Raw genomic sequence first — 22,635 nt, 5'->3', positions numbered from 1 at the left:
CAGTGAGCCAGTTCTTCATAAATGGAGAAAGCGAGAGCTGCAATGTAGATGCAAGAAGAACAGGATAACATATAGGAAGAAGGGATGAGCCACCTGCAGAATGACCACATTATCCGCACATACTGAGCAGTGCTGTAGTTTTACAGCCACATGATGCACACGTGTCCCGTGACAGAGAGAGACAGGAAAGAGGATCCACACCGTAATTGGGTTCATTGCTCCCGCAGCAATAATACATTTTAGCTTCAAGGATAAATGGTATTGCTTTTGTTATTAAAGTGAGCTCATTTAACTCGTTCCCCTGCAGTACACTACTGTTTTAGCAGCCTCGCCTTTGCTGTTATTTAGTGGCTTTCAAGTAGCTTTCGTCACTGCTGACAATGTTCTCTTTGAGACCAGTGAAAGAGTGTCTTTTTTAAAAATTCTTTTGACCTTTTTTGTTATTAATGTAATTCTGTACATGGCAATGTATATAGCCATACTGACAAACTTTGACAAATTATCTCCTCCCCCTTAATATGACACAAAACGAGCAGTCATTATGGAATTACAAGCCTTACCACACCAGGGCTATATTTTGGTGTATGTAAAATCAACTCTTTCTAAGCTTCTCTGATGATTCAGTAAATAAATGTACTACCCGGTGTAGTGCTGAGCCACACAGGCCAGTATAGCCATGGTTGGGGGGGGCACTACAATTGGCCTCAGTACCCCAGATTAGGAGGGGAGAAAAATCAGTCACTCCTACTAGAGAGTCCATGTGAGTACTTACCAAGGACAGAATTTCAGATGGTTGCGCCGCCTCCCTTGGCCCCCTGACTGAACACTATCTAGGCCCACACATGCAGAGTGACTATTCAGACAGGATATTAGAGGGTATCTGCTGCCAATGGAACTGTACACTAGCACATTTGGGGAAGGGGGAATTGGTGAAAAATACTGTATCTCTTAGGCTTCAGTATGATTATGACCAGGAATTTCCTCGGAACTACTCCCGTTTCGCCACTGTAACTTTGGGAGTTGGCTATAGGGGCATTATATAAAAATTCTCAAACACAAAATAGGGAGTGTGAAGAAGACTAAGTGACTTCAGGAGGCCCTAGACAGGGTAGTAGATTGGGCAGATAGACATCAGATGAAATTTAATGTGGAGATATGTCAAGTGATTCATTTTTGGAGAAAGAATAATTAGAGGGCATATGCTCTTTAAATGGAGTAGAGGAGCAGAGGGACTTAGGGGTTCAGATACACAAATCTTTTAAATTGGAAGGACCAATTGATAAAGCTGTAAAAAAAAGTTCTTAGTAGGGTACAAGAACAAAGAGGTAATACTAAATCTATACAAGTCATTGGCTAGGCTGCATTTGAACATTGTATCCAGTTTTGGACGCCCCAACTTTATGAAGGATATCAAGTCCATAGGCAGGGTGCAAGAGAGGTTCACAAGAACATAAGAAATAGGAGCAGAAGTAGGCCATTCAGCCCTTCGAGCCTGCTCCGCCATTCAATAAGATCATGGCTGATCTTCTACCTCAACTCCACCTTCCCGCACTATCCCCATATCACTCGATTCCCTTAGTATCCAAAAATTTATCAACCTGTCTTGAATATACGCAATGACTGAGCATCTACAGCTCTCTGGGGTAGAGATTTCCAAAGATTCACAAGAGTGAAGAAATTTCTCCTCATCTCAGTCCTAAATGGCCGACCCCTTATTTTGAGACTGTGATCCCTAGTTCTCGAATCCCCAGCCAGGGGAAACATCCTTCCACCATCTACCCTGTCAAGCCCCTTAAGAATTTTATATGTTTCAATGAGATCACCTCACATTCTTCTAAACTCTAGAGAATATAGGCCTAGTTGACTCAATCTCTCCACATAGGACAATCCCCTCATCCCAGGAATCAGTCTAGTAAAGCTGCGTTGCACTCCCTCTATGTCAAGTATGTCCTTCCTTAGGTAAGGAGACCAAAACTGTACACAATACTCCAGGTGTGGTCTCACCAAGGCTCTATATAATTGTAGTAAGACTTCTTTACCCTTATACTCCAATCCTTTTGTAATAAAGGCTAACATACCATTTGCTTTCTTAATTGCTTGCTATACCTGCATGTTAACTTTCTGTGATACATGTACAAGGACACCCAGGTCCCTCTGTACCAACATTTCCCAATCTCTCACCATTTAAAAGATATTCTGCTTTTCTATTTTTCCTACCAAAGTGGATAACTTCGCACTTCTCCACGTATATTCCAACTGTCATGTTCTTGCCTAATCACTCAATCTGTCGGTATCCCTTTGCAGCCTCTTGGAGACATCCTCACAGCTTACTTTCCCACCTAATTTTGTGTCGTCAGCAAACTTGGAAACATTACACTCGAACCCCTCATCTAAGTCATTGATATAGATTGTGAATAGCTGAGGCCCAAGCACTGATCCTTGCGGTACCCCACTAGTTACAGCCTGCCAACCCGAAAATGACCTGTTTATTCCTACTCTGTTTTCTGTCCGTTAACCAATTCTCAAGCCATGCTAATATATTACCCCAATCCCATGAGCCCTAATTTTGTGTAATAACCTCTTGTGTGGTTTATCGACTGCTTTTTGATAAATCCAAATACACTACATCCACTGGTTCCTCTCATCTACCCTGCTAGTTACAACCTCAAAAAATTATATTAGATTTGTCAAACACGATTTCCCTTTCATAAATCCATGTTGACTCTGCCCAATCATATGATTTTCTAAGTACCTTGTTACCACGTCCCTAATAATAGATTCTAGCATTTTCCCTACCACTGATATCAGGCTAACTGGCCTATAGTTCCCATTTTCTCTCTCGCTCCTTTTTTGAATAGCAGGGTTACGTTTGCTACCTTCCAATCTGCTGGGTCTGTTCTAGAATCTAGGGAACTCTGGAAAATCAAAACCAATGCATCCACTATCTCTGTAGCTACCTCTTGTAAAAGCCTAGGATGTAGGCTATCAGGTCCAAGGTATGTCGACTTTTAGTCCCATTAATTTCTCCAGTACTATTTCTTTACTAATACTAATTTCTTTAAATTCCTCACTAGACTCTTGGTCCTCCACTATTTCTGGAATGTAATATGTCCTCCATCATGAAGACAGATACAAAGTATTTGTTTAATGTCTCTGCCATTTCCTTATTCCCCATTATAATTTCTCCTGTATTATAATTTCTCCTGTCTCTGCCTCGAAGGGACCTATGTTTACTTTTGCTAATCTCTTCCTTTTTACATACCTATAGAAGCTTTTATAATCTGTTTTTATGTCTCTTGCTAGTTTACTAAGATTATGCTAGAATTGAGAAGCTTTAGTTAGGAGGAGAGACTGGAGAAAGTGAGTCATTTTTTCACCAGAGCAGAGAAAGTTATGAGGGGGTCTGATGGAGGAGTTTTGATCAGATAATAATGAAAAACTAATTCCACTGGTTGGTGTGTTGGTAACTAGAGCACATAAATTAAAGATCACTACCAAAAAAAGAGGGAAAGGTTAGGATAATTGTTTTTATGCTGTTAGGTGTGATGGGCTAAATGGCCACCTTGTGTTCTATAAAATTCTATATATCTGTTGCTGCAAAAATTCCTGTTTGCGTATTCATATGTGTTTTTATATCCATATCTGTTCATGTTTCTGTACCTGTATGTGTTCTGACTCCTGTATGCGTTCCTTTTCCTGTATCCGTATGTTTTACTGTTTCCGTATCTTTTCCGGTTTCCATATCTTTTCCTGTATCTGTATTGTTTCCTGTTCCTGAATCAGTTCTTGTTCCTCTATTTGTGGGTTTACTGGATTTTTCTATAAGTCTTATAGAATCCTATAAATTACAGCAGAGGAGGCCATTTGTCCCATTGTGCTTGTAACTCTTCAATTGGAGATATCTATGTACAGGTAATTGCATTTCCCTGCCCTTCACTGTATCAAATTTTTTTACTTTTCCTTGCTTCTGTCTGCAAGGAGAGTAACAGTGGGAAGGGAAGCTCTGCGGGCACATCTACACTGCTGGTGTCAATGGAGCTTCTTTACAGGTTAATCAGGAGGGGTACGTTCATGTGGGTCTGTATTGGTGTACGCTTGTATCTTTGAGCAGGTATGTGTCTCTGTCTATCTGGAGCCGTGTGTAGGGGTCTGTTTGTAGGGGATCTGTGCGTGATGTATCTATAGGTATTTGCTATGGAAGATGTTTAATAAAACCTCTTTGCCAAAGATACTGTTATGTCCAATTTGTGTTGGATGCATAATGTGGGAGATACTTCGCTAGCAACCTCAGCATAGTGTTTGCTAGAGGCTGGAGGTCAAGCTGCTTCTAGTAAAACCCGCCCTTGGCAGTTCAAACACCATCAGAGGATTTTTCAAAGAGAGAGAATGGGGAGAGGGGAGAAAGAGAGAGAGGAAGGGGGGGGGGAGAGAGAGAGAGAGAGAGAGAGAGAGAGAGAGAGAGGGAGGGAGGAAGGGGAGAGAGGGAGGGAGGAAGGGGAGAGGGAGGAAGGGGAGAGGGAGGAAGGGGAGAGGGAGGAAGGGGAGAGGGAGGAAGGGGAGAGGGAGGAAGGGGAGAGGGGGAGGGAGGAAGGGGAGAGGGGGAGGGAGGAAGGGGAGAGAGGGAGGGAGGAAGGGGCGAGAGGGAGGGAGGGAGGGGCGAGAGGGAGGGAGGGAGGGGCGAGAGGGAGGGAGGGAGGGGCGAGAGGGAGGGAGGGAGGGGCGAGAGGGAGGGAGGGAGGGGCGAGAGGGAGGGAGGGAGGGGCGAGAGGGAGGGAGGGAGGGGCGAGAGGGAGGGAGGGAGGGGCGAGAGGGAGGGAGGAAGGGGCGAGAGGGAGGGAGGAAGGGGCGAGAGGGAGGGAGGAAGGGGCGAGAGGGAGGGAGGAAGGGGCGAGAGGGAGGGAGGAAGGGGCGAGAGGGAGGGAGGAAGGGGCGAGAGGGAGGGAGGAAGGGGCGAGAGGGAGGGAGGAAGGGGCGAGAGGGAGGGAGGAAGGGGCGAGAGGGAGGGAGGAAGGGGCGAGAGGGAGGGAGGAAGGGGCGAGAGGGAGGGAGGAAGGGGCGAGAGGGAGGGAGGAAGGGGCGAGAGGGAGGGAGGAAGGGGCGAGAGGGAGGAAGGGGAGAGAGAGAGAGGAAGGGGAGAGAGAGAGGAAGGGGAGAGAGAGAGAGAGGAAGGGGAGAGAGAGAGAGGAAGGGGAGAGAGAGAGAGGAAGGGGAGAGAGAGAGAGGAAGGGGAGAGAGAGAGGAAGGGGAGAGAGAGAGGAAGGGGAGAGAGAGAGGAAGGGGAGAGAGAGAAAAAAGGGAGAGAAAGAGAGTCAGGAGAGGAGAGAGGGAAGGATGGAAGAAGAGAAAAGGGGAGATATTTGATTTAGAAATTATTATAAAAACCTTATTACAGCAGAACTTCAGCTGGATTCAGAGTCACCCAATAAGTTGGTGTGATCAAGGTCTGTTAAGGCGAGGTTCATTCTGATAATGTTTCTTAAATGAGATTATGGCATTGAAGGTAAGCAATAAACAATACAGAAGAGACTGTGCTTGAATCCTGATGTTGTTCTTCAGCTTACAGTGATGCCAAAAGAAGCAAGGTCCACAACAGGAGGATAGAACTGAAACCTGAGTAATGGTCTTGCTGGCTGTGAACAGCACCTCCTGGAAAATGATAGGTGTTTGTCAAAATGAAACGGAAATGCCCAGTAATGATGGGTTGCTGTCTCTCCTTTCCACATGAGTGCTGTATGGTGATGACGGAACAAAAGCCCAGCTTTAGTCTCAATCAGGATGATTCTGCGGGATCATGGTGTTTTGGAGCATTAACTGAGAGACACAGCCAGAACAATGATGATAACCAACAGTACTACTGCAATGCAAATTCCTATAAAGATCATTTTCTGTGGGAAGGGAAGAAAACAACCAGATGAAGCTCAGCATGCAAAAAATACAACACAAGAAAACTGCAGCAGCAAACAAAACATTCAGAATATTATGCAGATTCCCAGCTGAACACTGGGTGTCTCTCACACGCTGTGGAATAATACGCCCCAAAAGCATGACATGGCCCTAAACGTCTTTCTCTCCTACCCTGTGTCTCTATGGCACAGGGTCAGAGGCTGTTCAATGGATAACTTAGTATGCACCACTTTTTTAAAAATTCGTTCCTGGGATGTAGGCGTCGCTGGCAAGGCCAGCATTTATTGCCCATCCCTAATTGCCCTTGAGAAGGTGGTGGTGAGCCGCCTTCTTGAACCGCTGCAGCCCGTGTGGTGAAGGTACTCCCACAGTGCTGTTATGGAGGGAGTTCCAGGATTTTGACCCAGCAACGATGTACTACAGACAGGTTCAGTGCCGGTAGTCTGCCAGTAGCACATTTATTGGAGACCCTTTGAGCAGGACCATATCCGACAGTGTATATCACATTGGAGCACTGAAGTCCACCATGGAGCATGTAGCAGCTTCAGGAACATCTCCAGCAGAGATCACCCTAGAGGTCCTCCATGGAAACTCAGACTGCCACTATAGAGGTCTTGAGTGCCAGGTTGGAGAAAGCTGCCTCTTTCAGTTTGAACGGTCTTGGTGACCAGTTGCAGACAAGCATCACACAGGATGTCACTGCTTTCCTTACAACCATTGGGTCTGCTTTCCCACAGATCAATGCCCAGTACCAGTGGCGTGGCCCGACCACGCAAAGGTGATGGTGCTGCCAGGATAGCAGCACATGTGTGCCCACCCCCCACCATTCTCCATGGCATATAGGAGGTAGGGGTCAGGTTGCCCATGCAGCACAAAATTGTAGTCTACACGAGGTCCATCTCAGGTCTTAGCTGTTGTCAGACAAGGGCAACCTCAAACCCAAGAGACACGTCCTGACACACAGCAGCTGAACACTCAGACAGCATTTAGGAGAAGCACTGTTTAGCTTTGAGTTCAAGCATTAAACACTGGGCCTTGGAAAATCTGTTACTCAATAAAAGTAGAGTGCCCAGTCATGTTGGCACCAGTTGTCCATGGCAAAATGACAAGATTAGTAGCGCTAGAGGACAATGCATCTGTGACTTGCTTGATGCATCTGTGCACAACTGTTTGGCTGTTACAGATGTACACAATGGAAGACTGAAATGACACCAGTATAGAAGTCAAGGGTGGTGGTGATCATAACAGTCACTGATAGAGTGGTGGATTTAGTGGAAGTGGACTGGAGATCTGCTTGCACCATGACATCACTCCAACAGCTCCCTTCGAAAAGTGAAGCTTCCTCAGGCATTGCTCCTCGGTCAAATGCAGGTAGGACTGCCTCTGCCTGGGTACTCTGGTGTGTGGGTATCGGCAACTGGTGCCATGTGGCCATAGCGCAGGACTCATCAGCTTGGCTACCCTCAATTGCTCCTCTACCTTTTGCAAGAAGCAAAGATAGAGAAAAACCCCTGATGGGAAAACCATTGTTTGCTTAAAAGAGGGGGGGGGGGGGGTGCGGGGGGGGAGAGGTAAACATCAACCAACCAGCAAATGGCAAAATAGGCAGAAACAGCAAATACAGTGCAATAATAAGGTTTTAACAACAACAGTAACCAGACACATTTGTCCGTGAACCTAATTCTCCTTCAGGGTAGTACGCAGCATCCCAGGACGTCAGTTTCATATGCTGTAATTAAGACTCAGTAATAGGAGAGCGGATAATGATGGGAATTGGGATGTCACCACATCTTTACTGCCTTGTTTACATGCACCTGGCAGAAATAAAGTGGATAGGAATTGGCATTATAGATCCCTGTACTATTTCTCACCCTGCCATACCCGTCACCTGATTACTGCAGGTACCTCAACATCGGGGGGAATGCAACGGGCAATCTAAGCTATTAAAGAATTTGTGCACCAGTATTCCACGGCGTAATTTGAGCGACCGCAGGACACAATGGCTCCTGTACCGTTACTGAATATTCTGGAGTTGGTTTGTAGCCTTTGATTAAATGCCTGGAACTGCACCCAGGACTCCAGGTGAAATCTGACCAAATCCATATACAGCAACAGTACAACCTTTTTCGATTTGTACTCAAGTTTCTCTGCTGCTGTAACTCAGAACCTTTTGCCTTCTTCAACTGCAGCTAAGCACTTTTACCCCCTGCTCCATGACTCCTTATTTCAGCCATCAATTGTCAGTGTGAAATCTGGTCAAAAGCTTTCGGAAATCCAACTTTATACCAACTGTTTCCCTGTCCACCAGGAAGGTATTGTCTGTGAAAAACTCCAGCAGGCAAGTGAAACATGACCTATTTAGCTGAATCTATTCAGTTTCTCCTTTCACACGTTAACGCTTGTCCAAGTGTTAACCCATTGCATCTTCAAAATGGTTTTAAAGGCTTTTCCTATGACTGACATTAAATTGCTGGCTTATAGTTTCCCTTTCTTAAATAATAGTTATGTCAACCACTTTCTAATCTTCATGGATTGCTCATACATGACAGTTGAAACTTAATTCCCTATTACCGTTAAAACTCGTAGATTCAAGTTATCTGGTGCATTAACTTTTGTCTGTTTAAGAGTATTCAATCTTTTAAATAACCACATCCATCATTATTGACAGACTGTCTAGCTGTCCCTGGAAACATGATATCAGATTCAAGCAACTCAACCTCTTCTCCCCGAGTACAGATGGGTTTGTAGTAGCTATTTAATTGCAGAATCTAAGGGGGCGATTTTTTGACAGGGGGCGCGTTGGAGGCGGGACTGCTGCTTGTCAGGTTGATGTCCCGCCTCCATCGATTTGTGGCCAACCCACACTATTTTCCCTTGATTGTCCTTGTTAAGCAAGTCCAGTGGGCTTAGCAGGCCAATTAAGGGAAAGCTGATTGCAGAGCACGTCAATGTATGACGTTTCATCTGTCAAAAATTTTTGACAGATGAATTGTCATCATTTGACAGCTCTGTGAAGCTGTCAAACAGTGACATTCTCTGCAGTTTGATGAGGTCTTGAATAGAAGACCCCATCAAACTTCTTTCTTTTGCAGAATTGAGATGGTTGTTGCATCTGTGAATGCAATGGCCACCTGTCAATCCCAACGCGGAGGTCCGAGACACTCTGTTTCTTCCTGCAAGCTTCAGTCGGTTTGTATGCAAAGGTAAGTACACTTTTAAAAACACTTTGCACTTACCTCAGATACTCACCTCTCCACTCCTGCACCCATCACTTACCTTCACAGCACACATTTGCGCCCCCACCCCTGCAGGCCCACTACTTGCCTTGCCGGCGGGTTTTGGACCCTTTGAGAAGTCCGCACTTGAGGGCAAAAAAGGGATAATCCTATTTTCTGCCTGTTAACTACCTGTAGCAGGCAGTTAATAGGCTTTAATCCCTTCCCGTCTTCAAGGAAACGGGACCCGGCACAGGATGGCTACCTACCTCCTAGGAAGATGGCATGGAGGCGGGTTGGCAACCTGCCCCCAAATTCTGCCATTTTCCCAGCAGACTGCCTCCATATCCGCCTCCCCAGGTCTGGCAAAATCACCTCCCAGGTTTCCACCATCATTTTAGGTGGACCAATACCCTTGCATCCATTGTTTAATGAGTAGATATTTGTAAAACCCTTTATTGTTACTTCCAGTGTGCTCAGCATTCATTCAATGTTCCTCTTCACTTCTCCAATTATTTTTACCTGCTCTTGTTGGCAATTATATTTTACCACAACCTCCCGTCTACTAGGTTCTTTACATGTTTTAAAAGCTTTATTCTTAGCCTTACTACTTTTCTTTACATGCCTACTGAATATCAGCTTCTACTGGAACAAATTTCAATTTAAGCTTCACAAACACTTCCTCAAATACTTTTTCCACTGTTGCTCTCCCATTTATGATGTTTTCCAAATAAACACAAATCATTTGAAACTGTGCTATCTGATATTTGGAACATTAACACATCGCTTTGAAAATCCTCTGTTTGCTATTTTAACAAACGTTTTAACCAATTATGGTTAACATCTTCATTAAACTTTGTCTAAAGGAATTTCATAAAACATGTTATTCCACAACATGAGTTCAGCCCAAGAGCTTCCAGTTTTAAGATCTAATATTTTGTGTCACATCTTCACGAGCAAGGCTGTGATGGTAACTGTGAACACTGGGTCTTGGGGTCCTACCATGGTCTCATGTACCAATTCTGGGTCGCTAGCAAAGGTTAGAGGGTGGAGTTTCTGCTCGTTTAAGCCAGTAATATCAGCACAATCCGGGTGGAATCAGCCAAACCAGCGCAAAAGAACTTTAAACGTATGTGAGTTACGCCCAAAACAATTTACGTTTGTGTTTTTCGCAATCTTTTACATTGGTTCAAGATTCGATTCACCTGAATCAGGCTCCACCCACAAAACTGACTACGTCCCCAGGTTGGAATTGCGAGATCGCGCTGGTTAAGGAAGGCTCTTCAAATTGTTCTCATTCTCTCAGGTGCACAGGCAAATGTTTTAAAAGGTTTTTCATATCAGAAAATATATAATTTACCAAATAACTGACTAATGTACACCAATGAAACTATTAAATGGTTCAATATAGTCTTTTAAAGTCATTTTCAGTGATTTTAAATCAGGTTACTCACAGGTGGAGGACTGGACACTTAATAAAAATGCTTATTTTTAGTAATATACTCATTTTCAGCTGTATTAATAAAACTGCACCAGTTTATCAGTCTTAAATACATCAAGGAATACTTCTTGATGGAAAGAAAAAAACCGATTCTATTATGCTGCTCGATTGCACTGGTTCACAGAAGATTTTACGTTTGCGATTATGCAAATTAATTTTAGCAGAAACTTGAACTGTGACCAAACGAGCGCAATTTCAAGCACATTTTGGGTGCAATTTCTCGATTGCAACCAAAACGAAAACTCTACCCAGTGATTCACAATTTACGTTCTAACATTTGGGCAGTACAACAGAATCTGGCTTTAAATCTAGCACAGATCAGGGCATATGAATTGTATTTGAATATTATAAATTCATAAATAACTTCTTTGGGTCCCTGCCACATCTCCCAGCTGACAAGTCTGGCACAGTGGTGTACGTACAGGCTACATGGCAGTGCTTAAACATAATGGGCCGGATTTTCTGACCCCCGCGGGTGCGTACAAGGTGTGTAGGGGCCTTGCAAGTGCCGGGTTTAGGCATGCGAAGCACATGCGCTAAAACCCGGCACTTGCGATCTGTCAAGAATTCTCTTGATAGATCGTTTGCCTGCCCAGGAAAAGGGCCTCCGCGGGCAGAGACTTCCGCTTTCTGCACAACCTCTACCCGCTGAAAACCTTTAAAAAATCTTACGCCTGGTAAAAGCTGGCGTATGGCCTGCTTTTACCAGCATAAGATTTTAAAAAAGTATAAAAAGAATATGTTTTCACTCATTTATAATTTAAAAATACTTAAAAAAAAAAGTTTATTTTTTAGCCCCGTCAAAAACGAATTCTTTTTTTCAAAAAATTTAATTTTTGTTTAAAATATTTAATTTAATGTAATTTTAATTAATTTTAAATGTGATTTAAAAAAAATGTATTTAATGTTTAACTGCATTTTTAAATGTGATCCCCATTCATACTTTTGACGGGTCTAAGCTGAGAGACCTGTCAAAAGTGTGAAGGGGGATTCCCTTCTTCGATTGGTTCCCCAAGACCCACGTGATCCCAGACGCGCTTGCAAACCACCTGCACCCCTGGGATACCTGGGCCTCTGCGCATTTGGTAGAGCAAAGGCCCAGGATCGCAAGTCTCGGGACCTACGGAGCCAGCAGGTAAGTGCGTAGATTTTTTCCGATCGGAGGCATCCGCCCGCAGGAAGCCTCCGATCGGAAATTCAGGGCCTATCTCACAGTGACAATAGGTCTGGTTCCCATCCATGTCATTGGAGTTTATTTTGATTTTAAAAAGTACATATATCCTGGGATGCTTTGCATTGGATTAAATTAACTGCAATAAATGTATTGGGGTAGGTTGGGGCTGTATTGGAATGGATTAAACTATGATAAATATATTGGGGTAGATTGTATTGGAATAGATGAAACGGTGATAAATAGGTGGCATTAGGTGCACTGTACAAAGACCTATCATGTCAGGACAGTCCTGAGGTAGACTTTGCCAATTGTAATCTTTGGCTTGATTGCATCTAGATAGGTTGGCTTGGTATAGATTGATTTGAGATAGTTTGCAACAGGCAGATTTTATTAGAAAAGATTCAACTGTACTGAATGCTTCAGCTTAAACTGGCAAAATGTGAGACACTCGGTCTAATACTTCCGGGTGTATAATCTATAACAGTCCACTGCGTGTCACTGGGTCTAACACTCCACATGTATACTATATAACACTCCACATGTATACTATATAACAGCACACTGCGTGCTAATGGGTCTAATGCTCCTGTATATATTACATTTTTTTTTGCTTGTGCATCTATAATTACCTTGCTTCTGATTTGTTAAGTGTCTGTTACGTGTATATAAGTGTATAAGACTGTGTAAGAGTGTTAGGCTGTGTCAGTATTTGTAAACTGCAGGAATTTCCTCAGATGTAGGTAACAGGTGAATTTCTGTCCGAGACTTGCCATCCTAAAGCCAGTGACAATGTATGCAGAATATATGCCCCGTTAGTCGAGGGTTGGACAGCGCACTTCATTGGGACAAAAAGTGCAGAGAGCAACACCGACTAGTGGCCAATACAGTCCGCAGGATGACTAGTGGCCAATACAGTCCGCGGGATGACTAGTGGCCAATACAGTCCGCGGGATGACTAGTGGCCAATACAGTCCGCGGGATGACTGGTGGCCAATACAGTCCGCGGGATGACTAGTGACTAATAGTCCGCCTGAAGACTAGTGACTAATACAGTCCGCGGCATGACTAGCGACTAATACAGTCCGTGGGATGACGAGTGACTAATACAGTCCGCGGGATGACGAGTGACTAATACAGTCCGCGGCATGACTAGCGACTAATACAGTCTGCGGGATGACGAGCGACTAATACAGTCCGCGGGATGACGAGCAACTAATACAGTCCGCGGGATGACGAGTGACTAATACAGTCCACGGCATGACTAGCGACTAATACAGTCCGCGGGATGACGAGCGACTAATACAGTCCGCGGGATGACGAGTGACTAATACAGTCCGCGGGATGACGAGTGACTAATAGTCCGCGGGATGACTAGTGACTAATACAGTCCGCCTGATGACGAGTGACTAATACAGTCCATGGGATGGCTAGTGATTAATGCAGTCCGTGGGATGACTAGTGACTAATACAGTCCATGGGATGACTAGTGACCAATACAGTCTGCCTGATGACTAGTGACTAATACAGTCCGCGGGACAATCGTGAACGCAAGGTTCGAGAAACATTTTTTCCCGTGTTCGCTTGTGATGGAATTGGGGAAGCACAATTCACAAATGGGGTCGCCCACGCCACATGCTGGGGTGGAGACACTCGCACTACTCACCCGTCGCGCTTTACTCTGGTACTTAACCGCCTTTTTCGTGTCGGACACTGCCCTCTCTACGTAGTCAACTGAGTGCTCAACGTTGTATTCGATCCTGTCTATCATCTCTCCCTGGGCAGTGAGGAAAAGAGCAAAGACACATGAAAATAACAGATCTGATTAGGGTGCCGTTCTCTCCGGCCACTTACCCGTCTGCTGGTACCCTGAAAATTAGCTGCTTTTTTGGTGTTTTCCTTCGCTTGCCCGACATAATCTGCTGCATTGACGACATTCCGCTCGATACTATTGACCACATCACCCTGAAACAGAAGGAAAAGGGTTCACATCCATGAAGAGCCCCAGACATGCCGAGCACGCACAACGTGAGCATCACCCCTTCAACCTGCTCACCCTCCCACACCTTACAGCACTCCCTGGCTGGGGGCCCAGGTGAAGCCTCCAGGGGGCTCCACATTACAGTCCCGCAGTAACGCCTGCCCGGTTGTACGGAGCTCATCCTTCTGCCTAGTGTGTCCCACTAATGGCTGAGCTGAACAAGAACTCAATGTGGGGTGAAACACAGCGCAAAAGCAGCATCCCGCCACGGCACAGTGAGTCATTCACTCTCTCCGTAACTCACTCATCAGATCACTTCCATGTGGAGAGTTGCTGGATCACTAAAAGTATGGATTTAGTTTTGAATCTTAACAGCTAATGATTTCATTTATTTAATAAGAATGTTTCCAGACTCTAGCACTGCTGTTCAGAACTTTTAAACTGGGATGAAAATTCCTCGGGACACGACACCATATGTATCTGTAGATTTTTTCTGGCTCGTCCCCAAAGGAAAGTCCATTTCCCCAGATGCAAAGTTCAGGGAAAAGGAGCAAAGGCCTGTTTTGCTGGGTCACCAGTTGGTGCCGGCTTGACTATCCCGTGAGGTGGGAGGGAAGTGTTCCTGGTATCCCGCTTTTTATTTTTCTCCCAGCTGTCCCAAACCCTCACTGACTGAAGGACCAAAGATGGGAGGTAACAGATTTGAACCCACGTCACCCCAGGATTTTTATGTCTAACTGGGACCTTCTGGTTACTGGCCTCTGTCTGCAGCCAGATGTTCCCAACACGCAGCTACAGGCCCGAGTGATCTGCCCCTTCCCTCAGCACTAGGCATTGCCGCGGGTCAGGAAATCTCAGCGCTTCGCGTGTGCTGCGTCTGCCCAGTGTTGGCGCGCGGAGCAGTGGGGGGGTGGAGTGGTGGAAATTAGCAGGAAAATCTGCCCTTTCTAGTGTTGGTTATTTATTACTCATGCAGCAACTAGAGGGATCTTACCCATTCGCAGCTTGAGAATAAGTAGCTGCATTGAGATTGCCGGCGGAGCCTGGGCCTGGCACTGTGCTGGCACCCACCATGGGGGTGTGGTTGGCTCAAACAGGGCTGCAGCTTTACCCAGCAGCTCTGCTGCCGGTATTTACCAGGCCGGGGGAGGGGGCGGGGTGGCTGAAACCAAGTGAACAATCCTGCAGTGCAACAAGTCTGCTCTCTTGGAAGGGTTGGTGATAAGTTTCTACATTAAAAGTACCCGAGATCATGCAAGTAGTTTGTAGTACATGCCATCGTGCAAACTTCACAGTCACTGCATGCTACAAACACAGAGATGCCATTACCTGCAGGACTCCACCATCCAGTCCAGGGTATTAGCAGCAGGAGAAAACATAGGCTGTTACCAGCGTAGGAAGAACAGGCTCACAGGCAGAGCCTCCCAGTGACACTGTGAATCAGTGCTACAGTGAGCTCTGTTATGATTCTATTACTCGCTCTTTAATCCAGTTTGTTTTAGTTTTCCATAATCCACAGTCTCTTCAGCCCAAACAGAAGAAACCCTGCTTTCAGCTCTTGCCCAGTGTGTTGAGGGGTGGGGGGGGGGAGAGGGGGAGTGCTTGGAATGGGAGATCTTTGTGCGCGGTCAGATGGGGTGATCAGTAAGAGTAACTGGGACATGGGGGATGGTGGCATATGCGAGAGTGGCAGGGGAGGAGGAAGAGAGGAAGACTGTATGTGAAGCAGCTAGCCTGCCCTTGGTTCAGTGATGGCACACTTGGCTCCGAGTCAGGTCATAGGTTCAAGCCCCACTCCAGAGACTTGAATGCATATATACGCCGACACTCCAGTGCAGTACCGAGGGAGCGGGGAACTGTCGGAGGTGCCATTTTGCGGAACAGGCTCAAGCGGCTGAATGGCCTGCCCCTGTTCCTATACACCTGCTGGTGATGTGTCCCATGCTGGGAGCTGAAAATGTAGATTTATCACCATCAGGAACAGGGTCTAATGTTACTGTGTCGGAGCATCATGCAATCCGCTCCCCACCAGGAGCTCTGGACAGTCTTGAAATCTGCTGACTCTACCAGTCTTACTCCTTATCAATTGAAAGCGGGTGCTGAATGGGACAGATATTCCCCCATCCCAAAGTGAATAGCTTGCTCCCAGGTCCCTCTCAATGAATGTCAACATATTTGGGGATTTTCACAAATAGAAGCACAAAGCCTCCCAGAGGCGGAGAGGGGGAAGATGTCACTGTGCTCAGGCCTAAGTTATCATTAATAAGTAGTGAATCTCCAGTGGCATCGCTCATATTTAGTAGGAGGACATTGAATGTCTTTCAGCTGTGCTTATTTTAATGGGCAGGGAGGTTACAGCACCACTTGTGGAGGAAGCAGGTTTAGGGGGCATGACAGCGTTACCAATTCACTTCTCTGCTCGGGTTTGTGGAACTGTGGTTTCCTGGGTAGGACCCACCTGAAACCTGGCACTAAGAGGCCAGTGTCTCACATGGAGCAGTGAGGTTAATGGCCCTCCTGGTGTGTCACTGAGTCATACAGGTCAAGAAGGTCTAAAGTTCCGTCCCCAGTCTGTGTTAAGTTAGTTAATCTCCGCTGGGTGTCGGTAAAAGCAGTGCGAGTGGACTCGGCACCGCTGGCTTGGGAGGGGAAAAGTGATAAGCATTGAAAGCTGGAAGGAAGATTCGGGGAAGAAGTCTAAAAACTAAGAACATGAAGCTTCATACTAAGGTCAGTTTGGGATGGACACAGTCAGTGGGTTACACATTAGCACACCCTGACTTTAAGATTACCCTTTAACATCGACATGTAGAATACTCGTCATTGAGCAATTCCTTCACAAGCACAGTGTAAAGTGAAGTGAGATTTTGTTCACACACACCCCTAACGGGAATCGTCTGATCAGGATTTTGTGGCCGCTAAAATCAACATCATCATGGAAACATAAAGGTTTTTAATTCAATCCGCTATTACTGACCAAGTTGGGCCTGTTCTCTATTTAGTTCACAGCTAGTGTTTGTGGTACAGATTCACTCTGTTCATTCCTTCTCTTACCTGGCTTTCCACCAGCATTGCCATGTCCATGAACATATCGTGCAGCTCACGGATACAGTTCTCCAGCTTGATGATCTCATGGTGTCGTGTCTCAATCTCATTCAGTGCCTGCTTCGTAATGTTCGAGTCCATTATGATCTATGGGGGAAAAAGCAGGCGCAGGATCAGCTGATCACCCGGTCAAGGCGTAACATTTCTGGGCCTGACCAGTTTAGATACAAAGCCTGGTATATCTGGGCATGTGCTGAACAAAAAAGTTACATTTAAGAAAACAGGTTTTGGCCACTCTATCAGCACTTGCACAAAGCACCTTCCTCTCCCTCTGCCCTGGTGCCAGGCTTGTTATTTTCAAATCCTTTGGCATCAGGGATAATCCGTTTCCTTTTTGAATGCTTTGGCCAAGTCTACATTCGTGGAGCTCGGTGACTCAAATTCTCCATAAAATAACAGTTCCTAAGTGTTCCTGCATTACCTTCACACATGGCTTCCTTAGATATCACTAAACCTCTTCTTCATGTGAAGACCGTCTCTACATTGGCACTACCAATTCTCAACAGCCTTTCTGATGTCGAGGGAGACACCCCACATCACATTCCATCAACTGGCGAGACAACAGACAAGTCCCCTGCTCCGGGCCCTTTGTCAAAGCCGCTCGAAGATGTGTCATTACAGGCACTTCTGGTTTTCTTTACAACCTTGTGGAAGTATGGGCCTTCACTCAAAGCCACCTTACAGTGATCAGCCTGTGAATCCGTGTCCTGGTGCTCCACAGTCCACAGGACGCTGGTGTTCCATGGTCCACACCTTCTCACAGCAGCTAGGGATGGGCAATAAATGCAGCATAGGTGTTCAATACTGAATACCCATTTGTCAATTCACCACTCTTAGTGGATCCCTCCACTGTCTCCAGTCTTCGTTTCGCACCCACTTCCCTTCATCAGCAACTCACCCTGCCTGCAGGGTGACCAACTCCTGGAATGTGCATTCCAGGAACCTTTCAGCCTCCCAAACCCGACGAGCTGGCCCCAGCCGCTCCTCGAGCTCAGAAACCTTGAGCTAAAATGCTCACAGTCAGAGATACTTCCCACGTGCATAGTCATCCCAGACACACAAAACATCCAGGACCTCTCACATTGTGCAGGTATCACATATCAAAGGCTTCAGCTGCCCCCAACTGCATCTCTCTATGGCTGAACTCAACACTCCCCTAGCCTATTGCACTCCACTGGTCTCTTGCTGCTCAAGACTAGTAAACTCAAATTTTTAACTTACTTAATGTACACAATAGACCAACGGCCACAGGAAGAAATGACCAGAATCTCACTATCCATCCGACCTATGCAACAAATTAACGAACCTAATACTAGCTCAAACAGTCCACAGGTAAGGGACCAAATAAACAAGTTTAAACAACTAAAATTAAGTAAATTAAAGTCAAAAGGTTGATGCTTCAGTGTTGTACAGAGGATGTACTGCATTGCTGGAAGTGCTGTCTTTCAGATGAGACGCTAAACCAAAGCCTCGTCTGCCTGTTCAGTGGGAGTCAAAGATCCCATGATGGTATTTGAAGAGCAGGGGAGTTCTCCCTATGTCCTGACCAACATTTAGCTTTCACCCAACACCACCAAAAAATAGATTAATTGGTTATTTGCCTCATTGCTATTTGTGGGACCTTGCTGTGCGCAAATTGGCTGCTGTGTTTGCCTATAAATCAATGATGACTACACTTCTAAAGTGATTTATTAGCTACACTTCTAAAGTGATTTATTAGTACTTTGGGACACCCTGAGGATATATAAATACAAGTTGTATCCTTTATCCTAGCAACCTGGCCAAAATGCCTCCCTCAATCATCTCCAAAAACCGAATAAACGACCATTCATTTCATTGCGTTTAGTGGGATCTTGCTCTGCACAAAGTGCTGCAGTCACTGCACTTGATAACAGCAGCTACTGCACGTTAAAGTTGGATGTGAAGGGTTTTGAGACTTTCCTCAGATATGATAGGATGAAAAGAAAAACTTACATGTATGTAGCACCTTTTGGGACATCCTCATGATGTCCCAGTATGTTTTGCAACCAATGCATACGGTTTAAAGTGCTGTCACTGTTGTTGTGTAAGTAAACATGACAGCTAATTTCCACACATGAAAATATCACAAACAGCAAAGATAATCTGCTTTTGGTTGAGTGAGGAATGTTGGCTAGGACACCAGGAGAACTCTTTTTCAAACAGTGCCATGGGATCTTTAACTTCTGCGTGAACAGGCAGAGAAGGCCTTGGTTTCACATCTCATCTGAAAGATAGCGACTCCGACAATGTATTGCACTGAAGTATCAGCCTAGATTATCAGCTTAAGTCCATAGTGGGGTTTCAACCTACAATCTTCTGGCTAGTAGGCAAGAGTACTACCAACTGAACCATACCGATGTTTAAATGCCATTCTTCCTTTTTTTAACCCAACATGTTGCTTATTTTTTTTGCTGTAGCTTAAAATTTAATGCCTTCGTTGATGCTTAGTGACTAATTCCAGTGTAATCATTGTCTTGCGTAACGGATCTCATCCCGCTTAGGAATTTAGCATCACAGTGTTAGGGAGAAAAAGAACCACACATTGCACTTTTTGATTTGATAGAGGTATTCAAAATCATGAGGGGTCTGGACAGAGTAGATAGAGAGAAACTGTTCCCATTGGCAGAAGGGTCGAGAACCAGAGGATACTGATTTAAGGTGATTGGCAAAAGAACCAAAGGCGACATGAGGAAAAACTTTTTTTACTCAGCGAGCGGTTAGGATCTGGAATGCAATGCCTGAAAGGATGGTGAAGGCTGACTCACGACTTTCAAGTACCTGAAGGAAAAATATTTGCCGGGCTACGGGGAAAGGGCAGGGGGAATGGGACTAGCTGAAGTGCTCTTGCAGAGAGCCGGCACGGGCTCGATGGGCCGAATGACCTTCTTCCGTGCTGTAACCATTCTATGATTCACTCACCCCAGATGTGAAGATAGCGGGATTTCCACTCTCCAGCATGTCTTCCAGCTCCTCATTTGTGGTCGTTCTCCCAGCTGGAATAAAGCAAATAAAAACAACCCTATCAGTTGTGACTCCAGTACTGAATCGCACTCCTTGGAATGTTTACAATTCATCACTAACACAGTAAGATCACAACTTCAAACTTAAACCCCACACTGTTCGCTCATGTCCAATGTGCCACACGCCATTTTTTTTGCCCCTCCCTAAATCTCTCTGCCTCTCTACCCTCCTTTAAGACGATCCTTAAAACCTACCTCTTTCTACCCTAATATCTCATGTGGCTCGGTGTCAAACTTTGATAACGTTCCTGTGAAGCGCCTCGGGAACTTTTACTACGTTAAAGGCACTATATAAATACAAGTTGTTGTTGTTGTTGGAGTAAGGGCAGGTCTGCCCTAATGCTGCTCACAACCAGTTGGCAGTGTGTGCAGAGCCGGCTGAGGTGGTAAGGAAGCTGCTTGGTTGGATCGTATATTGGTGCTCAGAGTGTATATAGCAGCTTCCAGAAGAGGAGGCGGTTGGCAGAAGGGTATGGGAGCTGGCAGGTCGGGAGGTATCGGAACTGACACATAGGAGCATAAGAGAGGAGAGGGTACGGGAACATTCTGGGAGAGGGTACAGGAACATTCTGGGAGGAGAGGGTACGGGAACATTCTGGGAGGAGAGGGTACGGGAACATTCTGGGAGGAGAGGGTACGGGAACATTCTGGGAGGAGAGGGTACGGGAACATTCTGGGAGGAGAGGGTACGGGAACATTCTGGGAGGAGAGGGTACGGGAACATTCTGGGAGGAGAGGGTACGGGAACATTCTGGGAGGAGAGGGTACGGGAACATTCTGGGAGGAGAGGGTACGGGAACATTCTGGGAGGAGAGGGTACGGGAACATTCTGGGAGGAGAGGGTACAGGAACATTCTGGGAGGAGAGGGTACAGGAACATTCTGGGAGGAGAGGGTACAGGAACATTCTGGGAGGAGAGGGTACAGGAACATTCTGGGAGGAGAGGGTACGGGAACATTCTGGGAGGAGAGGGTACAGGAACATTCTGGGAGGAGAGGGTACAGGAACATTCTGGGAGAGGGTACAGGAACATTCTGGGAGGAGAGGGTACAGGAACATTCTGGGAGGAGAGGGTACAGGAACATTCTGGGAGGAGAGGGTACAGGAACATTCTGGGAGGAGAGGGTACAGGAACATTCTGGGAGGAGAGGGTACAGGAACATTCTGGGAGAGGGTACAGAAATATTCTGGGAGGAGAGGGTACAGAAATATTCTGGGAGGAGAGGGTACAGGAACATGCTTGGAGGACAGGGAATGGGAATGGGCTGGGAGGACAGGGCATGGGAGCAGGCTGGGATAGGTACATGGGAACATCCTGGACACTTTCCTTGGATTTGCAGAAGTACCCAGCTGAGGTCCAGGGCAGTATCAGATGGGTCTGATGTATGACCAGTCTTAGTGGGTGGAGTATCTGCTGTAACACAAGCCCTGCCTTTTGACCACCATGTTACTCACACCACTTCGTTTCTATCAGTGCTCATCCTTGCCACTGAGAACTAGGCGCTCCCCACTATTCGCTCTCGAGGAATCCCTGACCCAGATCCCCCTCTATTGGCACTCACTGAATCCCTGACCTAGCTCCCTAATAATCACTCGAGGAATTCCTGCAGCCACCTCCCTGATGATCACACTCGCTTCAGTTTTCTGTCCCACCATAGTACCAAAATGGCTCTTATCAAAGTCACAAATGACATCCTATGTGACAAAGGTAAACTATTCCTCTTCGTCCTTCTCGACCGGTCTGCAGCCTTTGACACGGTTGACCACTCCATCCTCCTCCAACACCTCACCACCATCATCCAGCTGGGTGGGACTGCACTCGCCTGGTTACATTCTTATCTATCCAATCGTAACCAAAGAATCTCTTGCAATGGCTTCTCTTGCCGTTCCCGCAGTGTTACCTCTGGTATCCCCCAAGGATCTGTCCTTGGTCCTCTCTTGTTTCTCATCTACATGCTGCCCTTCGGTGACATCATCTGAAACACAGCGTCAGATTCCACATGTAGGCTGACAACATTCCTCTCCCTGGTAACTGTCTGAGGCTGAACCAGACTGTTCGCAGCCTTGGTGTTGTATTTAACCCCAAGATGAACTTCCGACCACATGTCCGCACCATCACCAAGACCGCCTATTTCCACCTCCGTAACATTGCCCATCTCCACCTGTGGCTCAGCTCATCTGCTGTTGAAACCCTCATCCATGCCTTGGTTACCTCTATTCCTGACTGTTCCAACACTCTCCTGGCTGCCTTCCCACGTTCTACCCTCCGTAAACTTGAGGTAATTCAAAACTGGGCTGCCCGTGTCCTAACTCGCACCAAGTCCCATTCACCCATCACCCTTGTGCTCAATGACCTATATTGGGTCTTGGTTAAGCAACGCCTTGCTTGAAATTCTCATCCTTGTTTTCAAATCCTCCACAGCCTCGCTCCTCCCTGTTTCTATGATCTCCTCCAGCCCCACAACACTCCCAGATCTCTGTGCTCCTCTAATTCTGGCCTCTTGAGCATCTCCGATTTTAATTGCTCCACCATTGGTGGCCCTGCCTTCTGTTGCCTAGGCCCTAAGCCTCTCTTCCCTCCTTAAAACCTACCTCTTTGACCAAGCTTTTGGTCATCTACCCTAATATCTCATGTGGCTCGGAGTCAAATTTTATTTTATAACGCTCCTGTGAAGCTACGTTAAAGGTGCTACATAAATACAAGTTTTTGTTGCTGT

At 46.0% G+C, this 22,635-nt stretch overlaps 1 protein-coding gene across 4 annotated transcripts in view; it reads right to left on the bottom strand.

The window, feature by feature from the left end:
* LOC147102168 (syntaxin-1A) overlaps positions 1-22,635 on the bottom strand; it is a 256,279-nt gene that overhangs the window by 13,711 nt on the left and 219,933 nt on the right. Inside the window, exons 7-10 of one of the 4 annotated variants that reach the window (XM_085964453.1) lie at positions 19,818-19,891; positions 16,827-16,964; positions 13,646-13,756; positions 4,749-5,885 (exon numbers count right to left, since the gene is read on the bottom strand). In XM_085964453.1, the coding sequence (XP_085820579.1) occupies positions 5,808-5,885; positions 13,646-13,756; positions 16,827-16,964; positions 19,818-19,891 (401 nt within the window). In that variant the 3' untranslated portion in view covers positions 4,749-5,807. Of the gene's footprint in view, positions 1-4,748; positions 5,886-13,457; positions 13,757-16,826; positions 16,965-19,817; positions 19,892-22,635 lie in introns of those variants that run through there. The other 3 variants (XM_085964452.1, XM_085964451.1, XM_085964449.1) reach the window with 3 other exon arrangements.

This window comes from Somniosus microcephalus, chromosome 22 (assembly GCF_052327205.1).
Source record: "Somniosus microcephalus isolate GS21.2 chromosome 22, FLI_Smic_1.0, whole genome shotgun sequence".
Taxonomy (NCBI): domain Eukaryota; kingdom Metazoa; phylum Chordata; class Chondrichthyes; order Squaliformes; family Somniosidae; genus Somniosus; species Somniosus microcephalus.
Note: the sequence above shows the minus strand (reverse complement) of the source record. Positions and strands in the feature narration are given on the sequence as shown.